We start from the raw sequence: 17,569 nt of genomic DNA on the forward strand, positions 1-17,569 counted from the left end.
CCCTCTTTGTGCCCCCCACAAGAACAGAGCTGTCACCAATCCCAGCTGCTGGGGGTCCCTCTTTGTGCCCCCCACAAGGACAGAGCTGTCACCAATCCTGGGGTGCTGGGGGTCCCTCTTTGTGCCCCCACAAGGACAGAGCTGCCGTGTCCTGGAGGATGGGGAGGGTTTTATCCATCCCAGCTCCACCCAGGGAGCATTTGGGGATGCTGTGTCACCATTCCCAGGGCTGAGAGTGGGCACGGTGACACCCCTGGAATATTTTGGGTTCCTCAGCTGAGCTGGGACATTCAGTGCCTGGCTGGGCACTGTCACCTCCCTGATGGTGCCATGGGTGGGACGGAGGCTTCCAGAGGCTCTGTCCTGCTGTTCCCGGTCCTCCTGGGTGGCACAAACCAGCCCTGGTGCCTGTTTGTGCAGTGCCACGGGGTTTTTGCACTCCCAGAGGGTTTTTCTTGCCCAGCCGTGCCCGGTGAGGCCGGTGGCACTGGCGTGGCACAGCCACGGTGCCCCTCAGCTGAGGCACTGCTGGTGTCTGTGCTCAGAGCAGCTGATCCAGGTGTGAAGTTTGGGACTTTGGCTCCTTGGGGCTTTCCTTCAGCTCCTGTTGTGAAACCTTCATTTGCTTCTAAAAGCAGTGAGTTTTTGTTGGGTTTATTTTTTTTTTTCTCATGATCTTCTCTTTTCCCCCTCTGTTGCCCTGAGATAAAGGCTTCTAAATTTGTCCTGTGCTGAAAACGCAGCTAATCCTGATGGACCTGAATTCGCATCTCCCCCCCAGAGGAATTGCACTAATTTTTTTCCCTTTGTTCTGCCAGGGGACCTGTCCGTTTCCTAGTGGAAAGAAAAAAAAAAAAATCACTATTTAGGGCAAGGTTTATATTCCCGAAACCTGTGTTTGTTTGCGAGAAAAGAGGACAGGAGGGAAATAAATGAGAAAAGCATCATGCTGCTTTCTTTTTTTTTTTCCCTCTCCCGATATTGTTTTTACAGCAGGCAAATTTTAATTAAAGTGAAGAACTGGGTCGCTTGTGCTGTCCAGAAGATGCTCTGAGGACGTGCTCCTTTCCCACCAGAGTTAATTTGGGAGCCCAGAGCAGCTGGCCCAGCCCGGAGGTGTTGGGAAGGCTCCTGAAAGGACTGCAGGGGCAGGGTGGGCTCTGGAGGAGGGCGTGGGGGTCTCTCCTTCCTGCCCGCAGCTCCTGGCGGTGATGGAGGGGTTGGATGTCACCTTTTGGCTGCTGGCTGAGCCCTGTGCCACTCTCAGAGCCGGGGTGTCACCGTGGCGGGGGACGCAGGGGGCGGGCAGGGTCTGGCAGCGCTGCGGGGACAGGAGGGGACAGCGCTGCTGAGAGGCAGAGCAGGTGCGAGCTGGCCCTGCTGGGAGCGTCAGGAGCCGCCTGGGCTTCAGGAAGCCGCAAGCGCTCGCTTGGGGCAGGAAAATCCACCGGGAGCCGCCTCGGCCTCACCTGGAGCTCTGCGTGCTGCGGGACCCCGGAACGCGCCGGCTGAAGGGACCGGGACAGGGACCGGGACAGGGACCGGGACAGGGACAGGGACCAGGACAGGGACCTGCGGCTCCCGCGGTGCCCCCGAGGAGGGGCTGCCCCAAGGGGGCGGCCCGGGAGGGGCCGTGCGGGGCGCGGAGGGAGCGGCGGCAGTGACCGCTCGCTGTTACCGCCGGCCGCGGACCGCGACCCCCGAGCGGGGCAGAGACCCCCCCCCGGCCTGGGGGCTCCGCGCTGCCTCTGAGCGGCCCCAGGGGTTGGTGCCGGGGGCCGGGGCTGGCGGAGCCGAGCCGGGGCGGCGGAGCCGGGGCTGCCCGCGGGCACCGGGGCGCGCAGCCCCCGTTCCCCCCCCGGCGGGAGGCGGGTGCGGGGGTGGGGCCTCTGGTGGCCCCCCCCGTCCCGGGCGGCCCCGGGTCCCCTCCCCGCACGCTGCTGCCGGCGGGACTTCCTGATCCCGCCGCATTGGCCGCAGGTAGCGCAGCTGTGCGGGACGGGGCACGGACAGACGGACAGAGCCCATGCGGACCCTTAGCTGAGCTTCATCCCCCGCCCCCTCCTCCTCCTCCTCCTCCTCGTCTTCCTCCTCCCTCCCTGCCCGGCTCCCTTCCTGCCCGGCACATGTAAAACTTGTGCGTGGGGCTCCGCTCCCGTCCCGCTCCCGGTGCTGCTGGCGGCAGGAGCCGGGCTGGGATCGTCCCCCCGCCGAGCAGAGACCCCTCGGCCCCCCACCCGGAGCGGAGACCCCCCGGCTCCGCTCGCCCATGCTGGATTCCGGCCCGGGAAGGTGACTGCAGGAGGAAGCGGCGCCGCGCCGGGTCAGGGTAACCATGAATGAGATGTCGAGTTTCCTGCACATCGGGGACATCGTCTCCCTGTACGCCGAGGGCTCCGTCAATGGCTTCATCAGCACCTTGGGGTGAGCGAGGGGCTCCCGGGGCCGCCCCACGGTGATTCCGGGATGGACGGGACGGGACGGGCGAGCGGAGCCGGAGCGCGGTGGGAGAAGGAGCCGGGGAGCTCCGGGCGCTCAGCAGGGACGGGGACAGGAGCCGGGCAGGGGGACACGCTGTCCCCGGGCTCGTCCCCGGGCTCGCCCCCGGCTCCAGCTGCTGTCAGGGGCGGGATGTGGCCCTGCAGGGACCCTCGGCCCCCCTTCCCCTGGCCAGCAGCTGCTTCCCCCCATTCAGGGGCTGGGGGGACGAGATGGGTTTGAGCAGCGCGAGGGTCGGTGGGGTGAGGACGGGGACATTGTGGGGGTGACAGCTCGACCAGCCGGGTCCCCTCCTGGGCACGGGGTCATTCTGGGAGAGCTGGCACTGCCCTGTCCCCCAGCCCTGCCCGGTGGGCCGGAGGCTGCCGGCCCTGGACAGGCAGTGGCGGCTCCCGCTGTCCCCTCGGTGTCGCACACAGCCGCCGGTCAGCGGGAATCCTGCAGGGTCGCCAAGCCGGGCTGCTCATGGCCAGCAAGTGCTGCCAGGGGGCTGGGGGACAGGGCAGTGCCAGCTCCGGGCTCAGGCAGCTCCCTGGATGTGGCAGGACGGGCCGGGAGATCTCTGCCCAACCTGGGGACCTGTCCTGTGTCACTCCTGTGTCCGTGCAAGCCAAGGGTGCGGCCGGAGCCGCCCCTGGGCACAGCCAGGCCAGCGATGCCCCTCTGCTCCCTGCGGGAATGTTTGCCCGGTGGCACCTCCGCGTGGGTGACAGGGAGGGCTCCGACCTGGCTTTGTCCTTGCCCTGACTCAGGACCCCAAAGCGTGCCAGCAGCCCCGGGCAGGGGGCATGTGGGGCCGTGCCAGCTCCTGCCCCACGCTGCTGCGTGTAGGAGAGGCTGAGCTCAGGCAGGAATGCTGACTTGGATGGGATTCCTGGGGCAGGAGCTGCCCGGCTCTATAATCTGCGCTGAATGCACTTGCTCCCACATGCCTGTGCCGAAGCAGAGCCGCACATACCTGCGCCCACACGTGTTCCCTCAGCCACCACTGGGCACACGTGGCACCGGGCTGCTGCCCACCGAGGCTCCCTCCACCTGGCTGCGCAGAAATGGGGTGCAGAAGCGCCCAGGCTCCCCGCGTGTGCAGCCACAGTGGCGGGCAGCAGGTCGTGCAGATGCAGCCTGTCTGTGCCAGCCCTTCCTGCACCCCCACGGGTGCTTTTGGAGAGCTCTCCTTGGAGGTGTCCCAGTGCCAGAGCTGTCCCCAGGCAGGGGATGCCGAGCACTCCTCCAGCCCCTTGGGCACGGGGTGTGCAGGAGGCTCTGCAGGGACCAGCGCTGGCGTTTGTCCCCAAACACATCCCAGTGGCTCAATTAGAAACGTGTGTGCTTTCAGAGCTCTGATCCCTTTGCAGTCTGGCCCTCACATCCACCTTTTTGCCAGGTGTTTTCCCAGACTTCCTCAGAAGCAGCTGAAGAGCAGGGCTTGCTTGGGGAGCCTCGTCTCCCCGGGCCAGCACATCCTCTGCTGGGCAGCCCGACTTTCCCAGGCTTCTGCTTCCTGCAGGTTCTTTCCCTCCTCCCTCCTAAATTTCTTTTCCCTGGTGCCCTGCGACATGGGAGACCCAACCGCACCTTAAATCACTCCTGCGATAAGGGACCAGGTGACTCACCCAGAGTGCTCCTCCTGCCACGGGGACCTTCCTCAGCTCATTTGCAAGGCAAACAGCTCTGCCGGCCCACGCGGAAGCCTTCCTGACATCCTTCCTTGTGGAGGGGCCGGCTCTGGGCTGTGGGATCGCCTGGGGTCTGCAGTGGGATCCTCTCTTTATGGGGTGACACGGAGTGTCCCCAGGTGTTGATCACCAGTGTCACATTAAGGTGGCTGCTGTGACATCGCTGCGGAGCAGCCTCGGGGGTCTCCGGGGTGTGGGGTGGAGGTGGGGGGAGCCCTGCAGCCCCCACCTGAGGCTGCTCTGCTCCCCAAATCTCTGTGGCGGGGAGAACCCTCCCTTTCACCCCCTCTCTGCCGTGGGCGTTTGCTTGTGAGCAGGAAAAACATCCCGGGCCGGGCGGGGAGCTCAGGCTGGGCTCGGGGGGATGCCAAGATCCCCAAACCAGCCCGAACGCTGGGCTCAGCCCAAAGCAGAGCCCTGGGGAGGCCGAACCGGGCTCAGAGCTGCTCGCAGTGACCTTGTGGGGCTGGGGCAGGGGATGGGCGGATTGGAGTGGCCAGAAGAGGTTCTGGGGATGTGGGATTTGCTCAGGAGGATTTTGTGCTGCCCCGTCCCTGGCAGGCTCCTGGAACCCTTCAGGGGCTCAGAACGGGCGCTGGCAGAGGGGGAGGGTCGGTGACAAACCCAGCTGGTGCCAGGCGGCTGTTTCAGGTGAAATAACACCTGTACCTGTGGTTGCAGGTGGATTTCGGGGTGGAGCAGCTCAGGGAGATGCAGTTGGTTAAAGGGTAACTCCAGCTCCGCCGGGTCAGGATGATCCCGTCCCTGCCGGGGGGAGGAGGAGGAGGAGGAGGAAGAACCCGAGCCCTCCTGGCACCGGGACAGCACCAAAAAGCTGCATTTTTGTGGCTGCCCCACTCACTTTACTCTCTCCTCCCTGGGGCAGTGCCCACCCTGCGGGTGCCAGAGGGGCTGACCCGGCTCCACGGCCAACAACGAGCTCTCATCACCCTCCTCTTCCTCCTCCTCTTCCTTTTCCTCACCTCAGGGTTTGCTGGGCTTTCTATTGGGGTTCTCCTGCCTCTGTTGGGGTTTCCCTTCTCCCGGAGCTCCCTGGACCCCGGCGTGCCCGAGCTCCCCTTGGCATCATCTGTGCCACACCTGGGCAAGGTTCCTGCCCAGCCCAGCGGGCTCCAGCTGGGGGCTGACCCCGGGGAGGGGTCGGGAGGGTCCGACTGCCCCGGATTTGGGTCGAGCTCCTTCTCCCCTGACCTCGGGGAAGGCTCTGCCTCGCACGAGGCCAAACGCTGGCCCCGGGCCAGGGAATCGCTTCGTGCTCGGCGTTTGGAAGCCCCGCTGGAAGCCCGGGGCTAAGAGCCGGCCAGATGCTGGCCCACACCTTGAGGGGCCCATCAGCGCTGGATCCCATCCCGGGGGGGAATTTGGAATGGCAAAATGACCTTCCATGGGCGCATCCCGCCTCCTGCCCCGCTCAGGATCCTCCTCCCCGTGCTCGGACACCGTTTTCCCATTAAAAGGTGCCCTCGAACATCCCGGCCGCTCTTTGGGGAGCTTCCCTGGCCCATCCCACCGCGGGAATGCCGGTTATTAGCGGGAGCGTGTCCCGGCCCCAGCAGCCTCCCAGGTGACTCATGTCCACTCTGTCAGAATCCCTTTTTTTTCCTTTTTTTTTATTTTCAGCAATTTTTTAACTGAGGAATGTTCGCCCAGAGTATCAGTTTAATAAAAAGAACACTTCACGTCCCTGCCGAGAGTGTAATCCTGGGATTAAAGATGCTGGAAGTGCCTTGAGATCGTTAACTAATTAAGACTTCCAGGCTGGCAGGTCGCTGTCTCTAATCCTGCCCGGTGGGGTGGGGATGCCGGGCAGGGGGAGCAGGGCTGAGTGGAGGGAGAAGCTCCCGTGCTGTTTTCTTCAGTGCTGAAAATAAACCCGGCAGGTCAGGCACTTCCTCAGAGACCCCCGGCAATAAGAGTGGAGGATTTGGGGGTTTAACGTGCCCAGATGAATCGAGCCTTTCTGCCTCCATGGGCGCTGCGGGGAGCTGGGGACGTGCTGAGGGTCAGGGCTTCGCTGCCTAAACCCCACCCGTGGGTTGGTGTCCTCAGCCCTCGGTGGTTTTTTGCTCCCAGGCACATCCCAAGGGTTTGTTCTGCCCTGGCCCCCTTCTAAATAACAGAACAGAAACCAAAACTGCCCCCGAGTGACACCAGGGCTGGGCTGGGGCTTTGCATGTCCCCTGTGGTGCTGCAGCTGCTCTGGTTTTTCCTCTTTCCCTCTTTCCCTGCCCTCCCAAGGCTCTGCAACAATCTGGGAATGTCCCTGGCTACTTCCCTGCTGTCACCTAAGGAAAAGGTGTTTGGACGGCCCCAAGCCCCCCGGTTTGCGATGCCCGGGCAGCCCTGTCTGGCCACAAGTCGTGGGTTTGGGGTTTTTCCAACCTTCCAGGTCTTTGCAGATGGTTTTGAGGCTTCTGCTGCCGCCAGGCAAATTGCTTTTCTGCCTTTCTGTGAGGTGTGAGGCCGTTCTCCCCAGCCCCAGGGAGCCGCGAGGAGCGCAGGGGTGTCAGAGCCCGGTGCCAGCCCACGCCTCCTCACCAAGGACACGGCAGCTCCGGGCTCCCCGGGGTCCCCATCCATCAGCACCGAGGCCAAATTCCTCTCGGTGAAAGGAATTCTCCCCTCCTCCAGAGAGCGGCTGGGCTGAGGGAAGGAGGCTGGAGGGGCGGGTGGGATGGATCTGCTCGGGTTTTAGCCCTCGCCAGAGCAGCCCTCCATCTCCAGCCATTTTCGGGTTCTTTGGGGGACGCCGAGAGTCCCTTGGGGGCGGCGGGGACAGCGCAGGCTCCGCTCTGCCTTTGCCGCCCCTCGCTGCTCCAGGCTGCCCCTGCCCTCCTGCCCCAGGGACAGAGCTGTCCCACCACGGATTGTCCCCCTGGGGAGCACCGCAGGCCATTGTCGCGTCCTCCCGCGGATGGGGACACGAGTTGGAGATGGAGCAGAGTTGCTGCTGCGGCTCCCCGGGGCTGGGGAAAGCGGGCGAGCGGGTACAGCCTGTCCTGCTGGAGCTCCCAGTTCCCTCGGGAGCCTCGCACGGAGCTCCCGCTTCCCTCCCGGCACAGGGAGCCCCTCGGGGGATGCTCGCCCCTCCGATCCCCCTGCCGGGCTCTGCTTTGCTGTTCTCCCGAACTCTGAAAAGCAAAGTCCCACCCACCCCAAAATCAGCCCCCAGCACCCAAGGCCAAGCCTGAGGGGTTTTGCTCAACGCTGGGAAAACAGAGGTGGGCAGGGAGGAGACAGGGAGCCTTGATCTGATGGGCAGAGCATGCAGCTCTGATCTGATAATAATTAATAACTGGGTTTGGGGGGGCCCTGCCACCTCCATGCACAGCAGCTGCGCCCTCCGTGTCCCCGTGGGAAGAGTTCCCAGCCAGGGAAGGAGAACCGGTGAATGGAGCTGGACTCCTCCCGTTCTTGCTGGATTTAGGATGCAGTAACAGAGCTCTGTGTGCAGGGGGGAGAGCTGGGCAGGGCAGGGTCCCCTCCGGCACAGCTCACCCTGCAAAGGGCCTGGAGTGACTGCCATGAACATCCCTTGGTCCCTCACTGCTGTACCAGCCCCGTGTGCCCGAGGCAGGGCATGGAAAACACCCAGGGAAGCAGTGGGAACCGAGGGAAAGCACCCGGGGAAGCAGTGGGAACTGAGGGAAAACACCCGGGGAAGCAGTGGGAACTGAGGGAAAACACCCAGGGAAGCAGTGGGAACTGAGGGAAAACACCCAGGGAAGCAGTGGGAACTGAGGGAAAACACCCGGGGAAGCAGTGGGAACCGAGGGAAGGGGGTTTGTCTCCTGAGGAATATTTATGGGTGGGAAACAGGTGGGAAACAGGAGGTGCAGCTTTGGATTTGTCACTCTGGGCCAGGTGATGGTGGCGCAACCACTCTGCACCCTCAGCCCCGCTGCCACCCTGCTGCTCCTGACCCTGCTCCTGCTTTTTGTCCCCCTCAGGCTGGTGGACGATCGGTGCGTGGTGGAGCCGGCGGCTGGAGACCTGGACAACCCCCCCAAGAAATTCCGAGGTGAGCCTGGGGCAGCTCCATCACTCCTTGAGCAGCCCTGGGGCCAGTCCTGGCCCTGAGCATCCACACCAGGGATGGGATGGGATCCATGGGATGGGATGGGATGGGATGGGATGGGATGGGATGGGATGGGATGGGATGGGATGGGATGGGATGGGATGGGATGGGATGGGATGGGATGGGATGGGGGCACAGCTGACTGCCCCAAGTGCTCAGGGTGCTGCACACTCAGGGAAGGGCCCTATCCCAGCAGGATTTGAGTGCTTGGATCACACAGCCAGGGAGCAGAGAGATGGAAAATGTCCCCAAGCCTGTGACTGCGGTGTTGTGTTTGGTTGGTTTAGGGCAGCTGCTCCTTTCATCCCCCCTGTTGTCATTTTGTGTCTTATTTTAAATGAGGCTTTTTAAATATCAGTTCCCCACTCTGCCTTGTGCCTGCACCTTTTTCTCAGGGTGGCTTTAACAGCACCCACCCCCCTGACCACCCTCCTTTCCCCACACCCCAAAATGTCTCAAGACATCAATTTTTCCACTCCCTCAGGATCCCACCAAGCAGTGGCCTGCCTCTCCACGGGAGTTATTACCATTAAATTATCCACTAATCTAAATAACAACCCATCCAGCACCTCCAGCATCCCCCAGCACCTCCATGCCCGGACTCCACCCGGAGCTGGACGCTCAGCAGCCACCCCATCCCCCTGCCTGGCCGTGCACGTGGGTCGAATCTCTTTTCCAGGCGCAGGTTTTTGGGCTCAGCCCTGCTCGCTGCACTCCCTATCAGGATATCCAGCTGTTTGTTTTAATGGCCGGAAAGGTAGAGCTCTCCCTGCTCGATAGCCATCGCCTGCAGCGAGGTGGAAACAACGGGCTGGGGCTGCTCCCTGGCCCAGAGGCTGCAGGGGATTTTCGTGCTCTGTCGCCGTCCCCACATCCTGTGGCCGGACCCTGCCCTATCCTGAGCAGCACACGGGTCGTGCCGGGGCTTCCCGCTGGGAAAACAGGAGCCTCCCGCCGAGCTCAGCTCCCAGAGGTTCTTTGGAAATGCCAGAACCCACCTGGGAGCCGTTCCTGCCCGGCTCTGCCTCCCAGACACGCTCCGCACCTCGCAGTTATTTGCTTTTTATTTCTTGGGTTTTCTCCCCCCGCCGAGGCTCTTCCCAGCCCAGCTCAGGCACGTCAGGAAAAGCTTCCACCCTCCCAGGCAAGGGGGGACCTTCAGCTGTGCCACTGCTGGCCCGAGTTCCCAAAGGAGTCACCTGGAGCTTTTGCCCCCCAGACCTCTCTGGGTGGAAGTTTTGCCCCCAGGTCTCTCTGGGTGGGATGTTTTGCCCCCAAGACCTCTCTGATTAGGAGGTTTTGTCCCCAAAGCCACTCTGGGTTGAAGTTTTGCCCCCCAGGCCTCTCTGGATGGGAAATTTTGCCCCCCAGGCCTCTCTGGGTGGAAGTTTTGCCCCCAGGCCTCTCTGGGTCCTGGCAGGTCAGCCCCACATCCCCCTCTCAGCTGCTCACTCTGGGCACTGCTGGTGCAGGAGCTTCCCTCACGTCCCCTCTTTTCCACCCCAATCCATTTTCAGAAATCTGGTGGTGCTTTAGCCCAGTTACCAAAACCTCCTGCTGCCAGCACAAGCTGCGCTGGAGATTTTCTACACACAACCCCCGCCGTGCCTCAGTTTCCCTCCGTACAGAGCCGGGCTCAGCGCTGAGCCACGCTCAGAGCCAGGCCTTGGATTTGCAGCCATTTCAGAGTGGCTGTGCTGGGTTTTTTTTTTTTTACCTCCCCTTGGCTTCTCCTTCCCAGCAGCACCTTTCACAGCAGCTCCCATGAATTCCCCGTTCACGGAGCCCCGTGCAGGTGCTCGGGGGGGGCTCACGGCCTCCGCGGGCAGCTCTGGCTGCTTGGCACGGGACGTGCCGCTGGCAAACGGGGCTGGGAAAGGAGATGTGAAACCTGGCCCTGCCCCAGCGGCCCCGGCCGGTGAGAACCGCGCTCGGCGCTGCCCCAGCGGCACTCCCAGGTAAATAAATACGCGCTCGGGCCCGCCGCCAGCCGGGGAAGGGACTTTGTTTTTGTTGTTTTTTAAATTTTCTTTTTTGTGTCTGAACTTTCTGGGCTGCTATTTCGGGCATAATTAGGGCGATTCAGGCTGCAGAGCCCTTCCTGCCCTCGCCCTGCGCAGCTTCCAGCTCGGGAAGGGGGCTGGGAGATGTGAGGGCCTCGTTGTCTCCAGACATCTGCTCTCCTGCTTCAGCTCCCGGAGCCTGGCCCTGGATGTTTGCACTTCCCGCCCACCATCCTGGGGGAAAACAGGCGAATCGGGGCAATCTGCAGCGCAGGGAGGCTTTGGAGGAGCTGGGATGCATCTTGTGCATCCTTCAGGATCTTGAAATAGAGCTGCTGACACCGAGGTTTCGGGAGCGGGCGCTCGCAGCATCCAGTGCTGGTGATCCAGGTCACGGAGGGATGGGAGCGTGTGTCCCGATGGCACGGCCACCACAGGCTCCTTCCACGGCTTCTGCGGGCTCAGGGTGTCCCGTGGGTGACAAGGGACGTGGAGGTGGCTGATGGTGTCCCAGCCTCCCTCCCGCCGGGATCCTCTCCTGCTTTGGTGCAGCTGGGCTCCATCAGAGCTCCTTCTCCCCCCTGAAGCTTTCCTTCCCGAGCAGCACAGCCATTTCCGATGGGAACACTTCTAATCATGAGTCCAAGAAGTGCAGTAATTCCTGGACTCGTTATTTATCCTGATTTAAAGCCGACCCAGCAGCCAGCACGCGGTGACGTGACCTCCTCCGGTCCCCGCCGTGCCTCCCTCGCTGATGGGGGCACCATCGTCCATCCCACGAGTGTCCCTGCCCCTCGGTGACACTGGCCCTGCTGGGGACACCCTGGTGGCTGCCGCAGCCTCACCAGGCTCTGCTCTGTTCCCAGATTGCCTCTTCAAAGTGTGTCCCATGAACCGCTACTCTGCCCAGAAGCAGTACTGGAAGGCCAAGCAGACCAAGCAGGACAAGGACAAGATCGCCGACGTGGTGCTGCTGCAGAAGCTCCAGGTGAGCAGGAGCGAGGAACCCGGAGCTGGCAGTGCCCACCAGCTGGCTGGCTGATGGCACCCGGACCTCTGGTGACGCTGGTTTGGGACGAGAAGGGATTTCCAGCTGTGTTCTCCCCCTTGTCCCCTGCCCAGCCTTTGCTGTGTCACCCTCCTGATGCTTCTTGTGCAGAGGTGCTGGGGGCAGAGGAGCTCTGTGAGCACAGCCCTGCACCCCAGGGCACCCCAGGGCACTCCAGGACACCCCAGGGCACCCTTCAGCACCCCAGGACAGTCCTCAACATCCCAGAGCACACTTCAGCATTTCAGGACACCCAGGGCACCCTGGGGCACCCCTCAACACCCCAGAACACCCCTAAGCACCCCAGGGCACCCCTTAGCATCCCAGGACACCCCTCAGCACCTCAAAACACCTCTCAGCACCTCAGGGCACCCCTCAGCACCTCAAAGCACCCCTCAGCACCCCAGGACACCCCTCAGCACCTCAAAACACCCCTCAGCACTCTAGGACACCCCTCAGCACCCCAGGGCACGCCTCAGCACCCCGGGACACCATGCAGGAGGGAGCCCTGCTTCCAGGACATGCTCCAAAGGGCTGTGGAAGGGAAAGGCTCCCGTTGGCTTCCCCCAGCTTTGGCCAGGGCCCACATCAAACATTGCACAACGGCCTCAGGCAGCTGGCGAGGCCCCGCCGATTATTCATAAAACCGAGGCTGGGGAGAGATTTCACTAAATCATCTCATCGGGCCTCCAGCCCAGCCCCAGCCCCGCCGTCCCCAGCTCTGCCTCGGGCAGGGGGGGCTGAGCAGTGCCAGGACAGGGTGTCCTGCCCTGGAGGTGCCAGGGCAGGGTCAGTGCCTGCTCCGTGGCCAGCCCTGTGCCATCACTGGCACACAGAACCCCCATTTTCCTGCTTCCCTCAGCCAGGCTTGTAATGTCACAGCTGTCCTGGCCACGAGTGGCCCCAGAGGCTCATTTCTGAGCCTGATTGATTGCACCTTGGTTAGGGCTTGTCTTAAAGATGTTCTTCCATTTCCTGGCTCTTTTCTGCTGCTCCCGGTGTTTCCCTTCGTGGCCGGAGCTCAGCCCAGCCCGGCCGAGCTCTGCAGGCACCAGGCTGCAGCCTGCCCTCAGCAGGGAGGCTGAGAAACAGGCTGAGAACATCCCCCAGCCCACGGAGATGATTCCTGAGGCAGGAGCAGCCAGGTCTGGAGTGGAGGAGCCCTGCCCGCGATGCCCGTGGTTGCCTTTCTGAGCCCGTGCCCCTCACTGCTGTGCTTCAGTGGGTTTAAACTCTGTATTTTCTTCACCCAAAACAGCTCAGACAGGCTGGGGGGGCTTTCCAGCCCCTCTGCTGATGTCCCCCAGTCCTCCCCGATCCTCTGTGGGCCTGGGGACAGACCCTCCCCATGCAAGGGACAGTGTGGAACATCAGCCCCGGGAACTCGAGTGCTTGGGGCAGCCACTGCCAGCCCCCCTGGCTGCTGGCTCACATCTGGAGGGAGATTTAGGATATCTGAGGTGCTGGATCTCCCATCAGAGCCGTGCTGCTCCCTGGGGTTGTTGTCAGACTCCCAGAGCAGCATCAGTGCGGGATTTCTTGGAGCAGATTTGTTCTCCTGATGGCAGCAGCCACCCCTGCAGGGCGGTGAGGGTGACTCCAGGGTGACCCAGAGCTCTGTGGGGACGGAGGGGTCACCCTGAGTGGCACCCAGAGCTCTGCGGGCATGGATGGGTCACCCTGGGTGGCACCCAGAGCTCTGTGGGGATGGAGGGTGACTCCAGGTGGCACCCAGAGCTCTGTGGGGACAGGTACCAGGCACATTCAGAGCCCTCACCTCCCTGGGCACTCAGGACCTGCAGCCCCATCCTCCCTCCCAGTGCCAAGCTGTGACGCCAGATGTTTCCCAATTCCTCTGCCCTCAGGAGAAAAGGGTGAGAGAAGGATGGGAAAGGGCAGAGGCTCTCCCAGCTCCATCCCTCGCTATTTCCCATCTTCCCATCTCAGTTTTGGGGGAGCCCTGGGCTGGAGCTGCCCGGGCCGTGCCCAGCCTGGCGCCGGGGCTGTCGGCGCTCCCTTGCCATTCCCAGATTTGCTGCGGGAGCAAGTTCCTGCCTCGCTCCACATGTGTCAACATCCCGTCACTGCTCCGACTGCCAGAGCCAGCCAGTGGAAAATCTCTGTGGTTTTGGAGAGGGGCTGCTGAGCCTTCACTCCTGGGGACACATCCTGCAGCAGCAGGTCCAGGCCTGCTCCGTCTCTGGGCACGGCTCCGCTGGCACCTCGCCTTTGGCTGCTTGGCTTTGGTGCTGCCGAGAGCCCCCAGTGCCCACATCCCCTGATTTGGGTGTTTGACCTCCATCCCCAGCCTGAGCCCAGCATCCTTGTTCAGTGTCACCCCAAAGCCTGCTGTCCTGGGGGAATTTTGGTGCCATTTTGTCCTTGTCCTAGTTTTTTAAGTCCTCACTTTAAAGCCCTCATGGGCTTCCTAGGGCTGGCCAAGGCCACGCTTTGGGCCTGGGCTGAGCTTTGGATGCTCCCTGCTGTGGCCCTGGGGGACAGAGGGGGTCTGACCCTGATCCCAGCCCGTCCCATCCTTCCCAAAGCAAGGCTGGGAGTGACCCTGCTGGGATTTGCTCCTGGGGAGGGAGGAGGGTGCTGCTCCACCCTCAGCTCTTCTCCTTTTGGAGCAGCACGCGGCCCAGATGGAGCAGAAGCAGAACGAGACGGAGAACAAGAAGGTGCACGGGGACGTGGTGAAGTACGGGAGCGTCATCCAGGTACGGGGACAGCACGGGTCCAATGTGTATCCAACATGGATCCAGGATGGATCCAGCACGGATCCAGAACGGGTCCAACACGAATCCAGCATGGATCCAGCAAGGATCCAACAGAGATCCAGCACGGATCCAGAACGGGTCCAACACGAATCCAGCATGGATCCAGCAAGGATCCAACATGGATCCAACACAGATCCATCATGGATCCAACATGGATCCAGAACGGGTCCAACATGTGGATCCCACATGGATCCAACACAAATCCAACACAGATCCAGCATGGATCCAGCACGGATCCAACATGGATCCAACACAGATCCATCATGGATCCAGCATGGATCCAGTACAGATCCAACATGGATGCCACATGGATCCAGCACGGATCCAACATGGATCCAGCATGGATCCAGAATGGGTCCAACATGTGGATCCCACACGGATCCAGCACGGATCCAACATGGATCCAGCACGGGTCCAGCACATCTGGGAAGGGGCTGGTGGTGCCTTGGGGGCTGCCCTGCTCATCTCTCCCACCCTCGGCTCCTGCAGCTGCTGCACATGAAGAGCAACAAGTACCTGACGGTGAACAAGCGGCTGCCGGCGCTGCTGGAGAAGAACGCCATGCGCGTGACCCTGGATGCCACCGGCAACGAGGGCTCCTGGCTCTTCATCCAGCCCTTCTGGAAGCTCAGGAGCAACGGGGATAACGTGAGCGTGGGGCCCAGCAGCCCCTGAAGGGGTGTGCAAAGAGCTCCGTCAGCTCCACACCGAGGTCTCATCCCTGCTGCCCTTTTCCCATTTTGCTCCCCAGGTAGTCGTGGGAGACAAAGTCATCCTGAACCCCGTGAACGCCGGGCAGCCGCTGCACGCCAGCAACTACGAGCTGGCTGACAACGCTGGCTGCAAGGAGGTACAGGAGGGGCTGGGTTTTTTCCCTTCTTTTTCCTTTTTTTTTTTCCTTTGTCCCGGGGTCGTGACCGCGCTCTCTCGCTCCGTAGGTGAACTCGGTCAATTGTAACACCAGCTGGAAAATCAACCTGTTCATGCAGTTCTGCGACCACATGGAGGAAGTGCTGAAGGGGGTAAGGAAGGAGGTTTGGCTGCATGGACCCGACAGGCTCTGGGGGGGACAGGACGTGTGAGCAGCCACCTGGCTCTGTGACAAGGGCACAAAAGAGCTCCTGCCTTGAGGGCTGTAATTCCTGCTTGAATTCATCACCTGGAGAGCAGCACAGTGAGGCGGAGTGGGGTATTTTAGGATATTTGGCAGCAGGGAGCTGAGGGCACAAATTACCGACCTCAGGGTGTTAAAGTGACTTTTGGGGACAACCCCACGCAGTGCCAGCAGTGGCTTCTTGTGCGGGGACAATTCCAGCTGCTCAGCCATGCAGCAGGGTGGCTGTTGCCTGGGAAAGGAACTTTCCCTGCTGAGCTATTGTTCAGGGCTGAGGTCCTCCAGGAAGCAGCTGGATGGATGTGGATTGTTAGGATCTTACAGCCCTTCATCCCCAGGCACTGTGCTTATCCCAGCTTCCCACATCCTCCTTCCCGGGGTGTTAATGCTTTAAACACGTCCAGGAGTGGAGCCTCTGCCTGCTCCAGGGCTGGAACGTGATGGATTCCCATCCATTTATCCCCTGGGGGTGGAAGCAGAGGGTCACTGCATGGATAATGGGAGTGATGGCAATGCCTGTGCCCTGTCCCCTGGGCTCAGAGGAGCATTTGAGCTGCCTGGGGCAGGTTTGAGCAGAGCTCCAGGGGGTTGGATGGGAAGAGGTGACAGTGCCCTGTGGTCCCCAGGGTCCCACCATCCTGCCATGCAGATGGGAGCTGTGTCCACGAGGAATCTTGTCCCCTTTGCAGCATGAGGGGGTCACAAGAGGAGATGCATGGCAGGAGAGTCATGGAGAAATTTCTCCTCTGACTGAGTGGTTAAACGTGGGAACAGGCTCCCCAGGACAGTCACCATCCCTGGGAATGCTCCAAAATGAGCAGACAAGCACTTCAGGATACGGTTTGGTGGGCATGGTGGTGAAAGATTTGATTTCATGATCTTGGAGGTCTTTTCCAACCTGAAAGATCCAGGATTCTTTGACCCTGACCCTCACCCCCGTGTCCTGGTGCAGGGGGACGTGGTGAGGCTGTTCCACGCCGAGCAGGAGAAGTTCCTCACCTGTGATGAGTACAAGGGCAAGCTGCACGTCTTCCTCCGCACCACCCTGCGCCAGTCTGCCACCTCGGCCACCAGCTCCAACGCCCTGTGGGAGGTGGAGGTGAGCAGGGAGGGTGTGGAGGGGGTGTTTGGAGCTGTCCCAGCCCCTGCTGTGCCGTGGCTGAGCTCTCTCCTGCCTCTCCCAGGTGGTTCACCACGACCCGTGCCGAGGGGGAGCCGGGCACTGGAACGGCTTGTACCGCTTCAAGCACCTGGCCACGGGCAACTACCTGGCAGCAGAGGTAAGGGGGGGGCAGAGGGCTGCAGGAACGTGCCCTGGGGCTGTGGCACCCCTTGCAAAGGCAGTGCCTGCCTCTGGCAGGGGGTGATGCCCAGCGTTTCCTCTGGTCGTCTCCAGTTTGCTCTGGGAGCCCCTGTGACTCCTCGTTGCTGGCAGGAGATGGTGACACCTGACCACCATCATCATTTACCTGGTGTAGGATCAAACTTTTCCCCCTGAAATCCCCCATTGGAGGGGTTCAGATGGCTGGGTTTGGCTCCTTTTCTGGCCCAGGGGGACAGGAGGGGGTGGCTGGGGCGTTTCTGTGCTCCCCCTTTGCCAAGGGACCGACTGGCACAGCCCAGCGCGTTGGAAGTGGGACGTGACTCATCCTGCTGTCCTTGCCTGGCAGAGGGTGGGGGCAAAATCTGGGTCTGGAGGCACCATCTGCCAGGTTTTTCTGCTCCCTTTTAAGGCCAGATCAAGGCCTCCTGATAGAGGCATGAAGGAATTGTTGCACTGGGATACTGGGGTGTGTCTGGCACTGCCAGCACCGAGGGCTGTGCTGTGCTGCCAGGGCAGCAGGGACATCCTGGGGATGCTCCCCAGCTGGAGAGGACACCCAAGGGCAGCCCCCAGGACCCTTCCATCACTGCGGGATGGAAAACAGCAAACACTGGGGCGCTGCTTTAAACCCAAAGGCATTGTTAACACTTGAAGACAAAAGATCTCAGACTGAGCCCATCCTGGGCTGGTGCTGCTCACTGGGAGCCCAGCCTGGAGCCTCCAGGGAGCTCTTGCTGCCACACGGAGCCCAGGTCTGCTCCCCTGGGCTCCCTCATCCTCCTCCCAGGGCTGGGACACCATGCACCGGGCGCAGCTCACATCCCCCAGCCCCACCTGGGCAGATTTCCTCTCTGTGCTGTGTTCAGGGAAGGCAGGATCAGGGACCGCACACCAACCCCAGGGGTTTGGAGGGACCGAGCAGGAGGACTGACAGCTGCTTTTCATCTCCCTCTTTAACTTTTCAGGAAAACCCAAGTTATAAAGGAGACGTGGCTGAGCCCAAAGCAGCGCCCACGGTGAGCAGAA

At 61.8% G+C, this 17,569-nt stretch overlaps 1 protein-coding gene across 1 annotated transcript in view; it reads left to right on the forward strand.

Annotated features, from left to right (window-relative positions):
* Nucleotides 1-2,335: 2,335 nt before the first annotated feature.
* The window catches only part of ITPR3 (inositol 1,4,5-trisphosphate receptor type 3), a 37,696-nt gene continuing 22,462 nt past the window's right edge, over nt 2,336-17,569 (forward strand). Inside the window, exons 1-10 of the mRNA XM_038162443.1 lie at nt 2,336-2,424; nt 8,147-8,217; nt 11,144-11,265; nt 13,959-14,045; nt 14,595-14,753; nt 14,857-14,955; nt 15,044-15,127; nt 16,172-16,318; nt 16,404-16,499; nt 17,509-17,559. Coding sequence (XP_038018371.1) covers nt 2,336-2,424; nt 8,147-8,217; nt 11,144-11,265; nt 13,959-14,045; nt 14,595-14,753; nt 14,857-14,955; nt 15,044-15,127; nt 16,172-16,318; nt 16,404-16,499; nt 17,509-17,559 — 1,005 coding nt within the window. The remainder of the gene's footprint in view (nt 2,425-8,146; nt 8,218-11,143; nt 11,266-13,958; nt 14,046-14,594; nt 14,754-14,856; nt 14,956-15,043; nt 15,128-16,171; nt 16,319-16,403; nt 16,500-17,508; nt 17,560-17,569) is intronic.

This window comes from Motacilla alba, chromosome 26 (assembly GCF_015832195.1).
Source record: "Motacilla alba alba isolate MOTALB_02 chromosome 26, Motacilla_alba_V1.0_pri, whole genome shotgun sequence".
NCBI classification, from domain to species: Eukaryota; Metazoa; Chordata; class Aves; order Passeriformes; family Motacillidae; genus Motacilla; species Motacilla alba.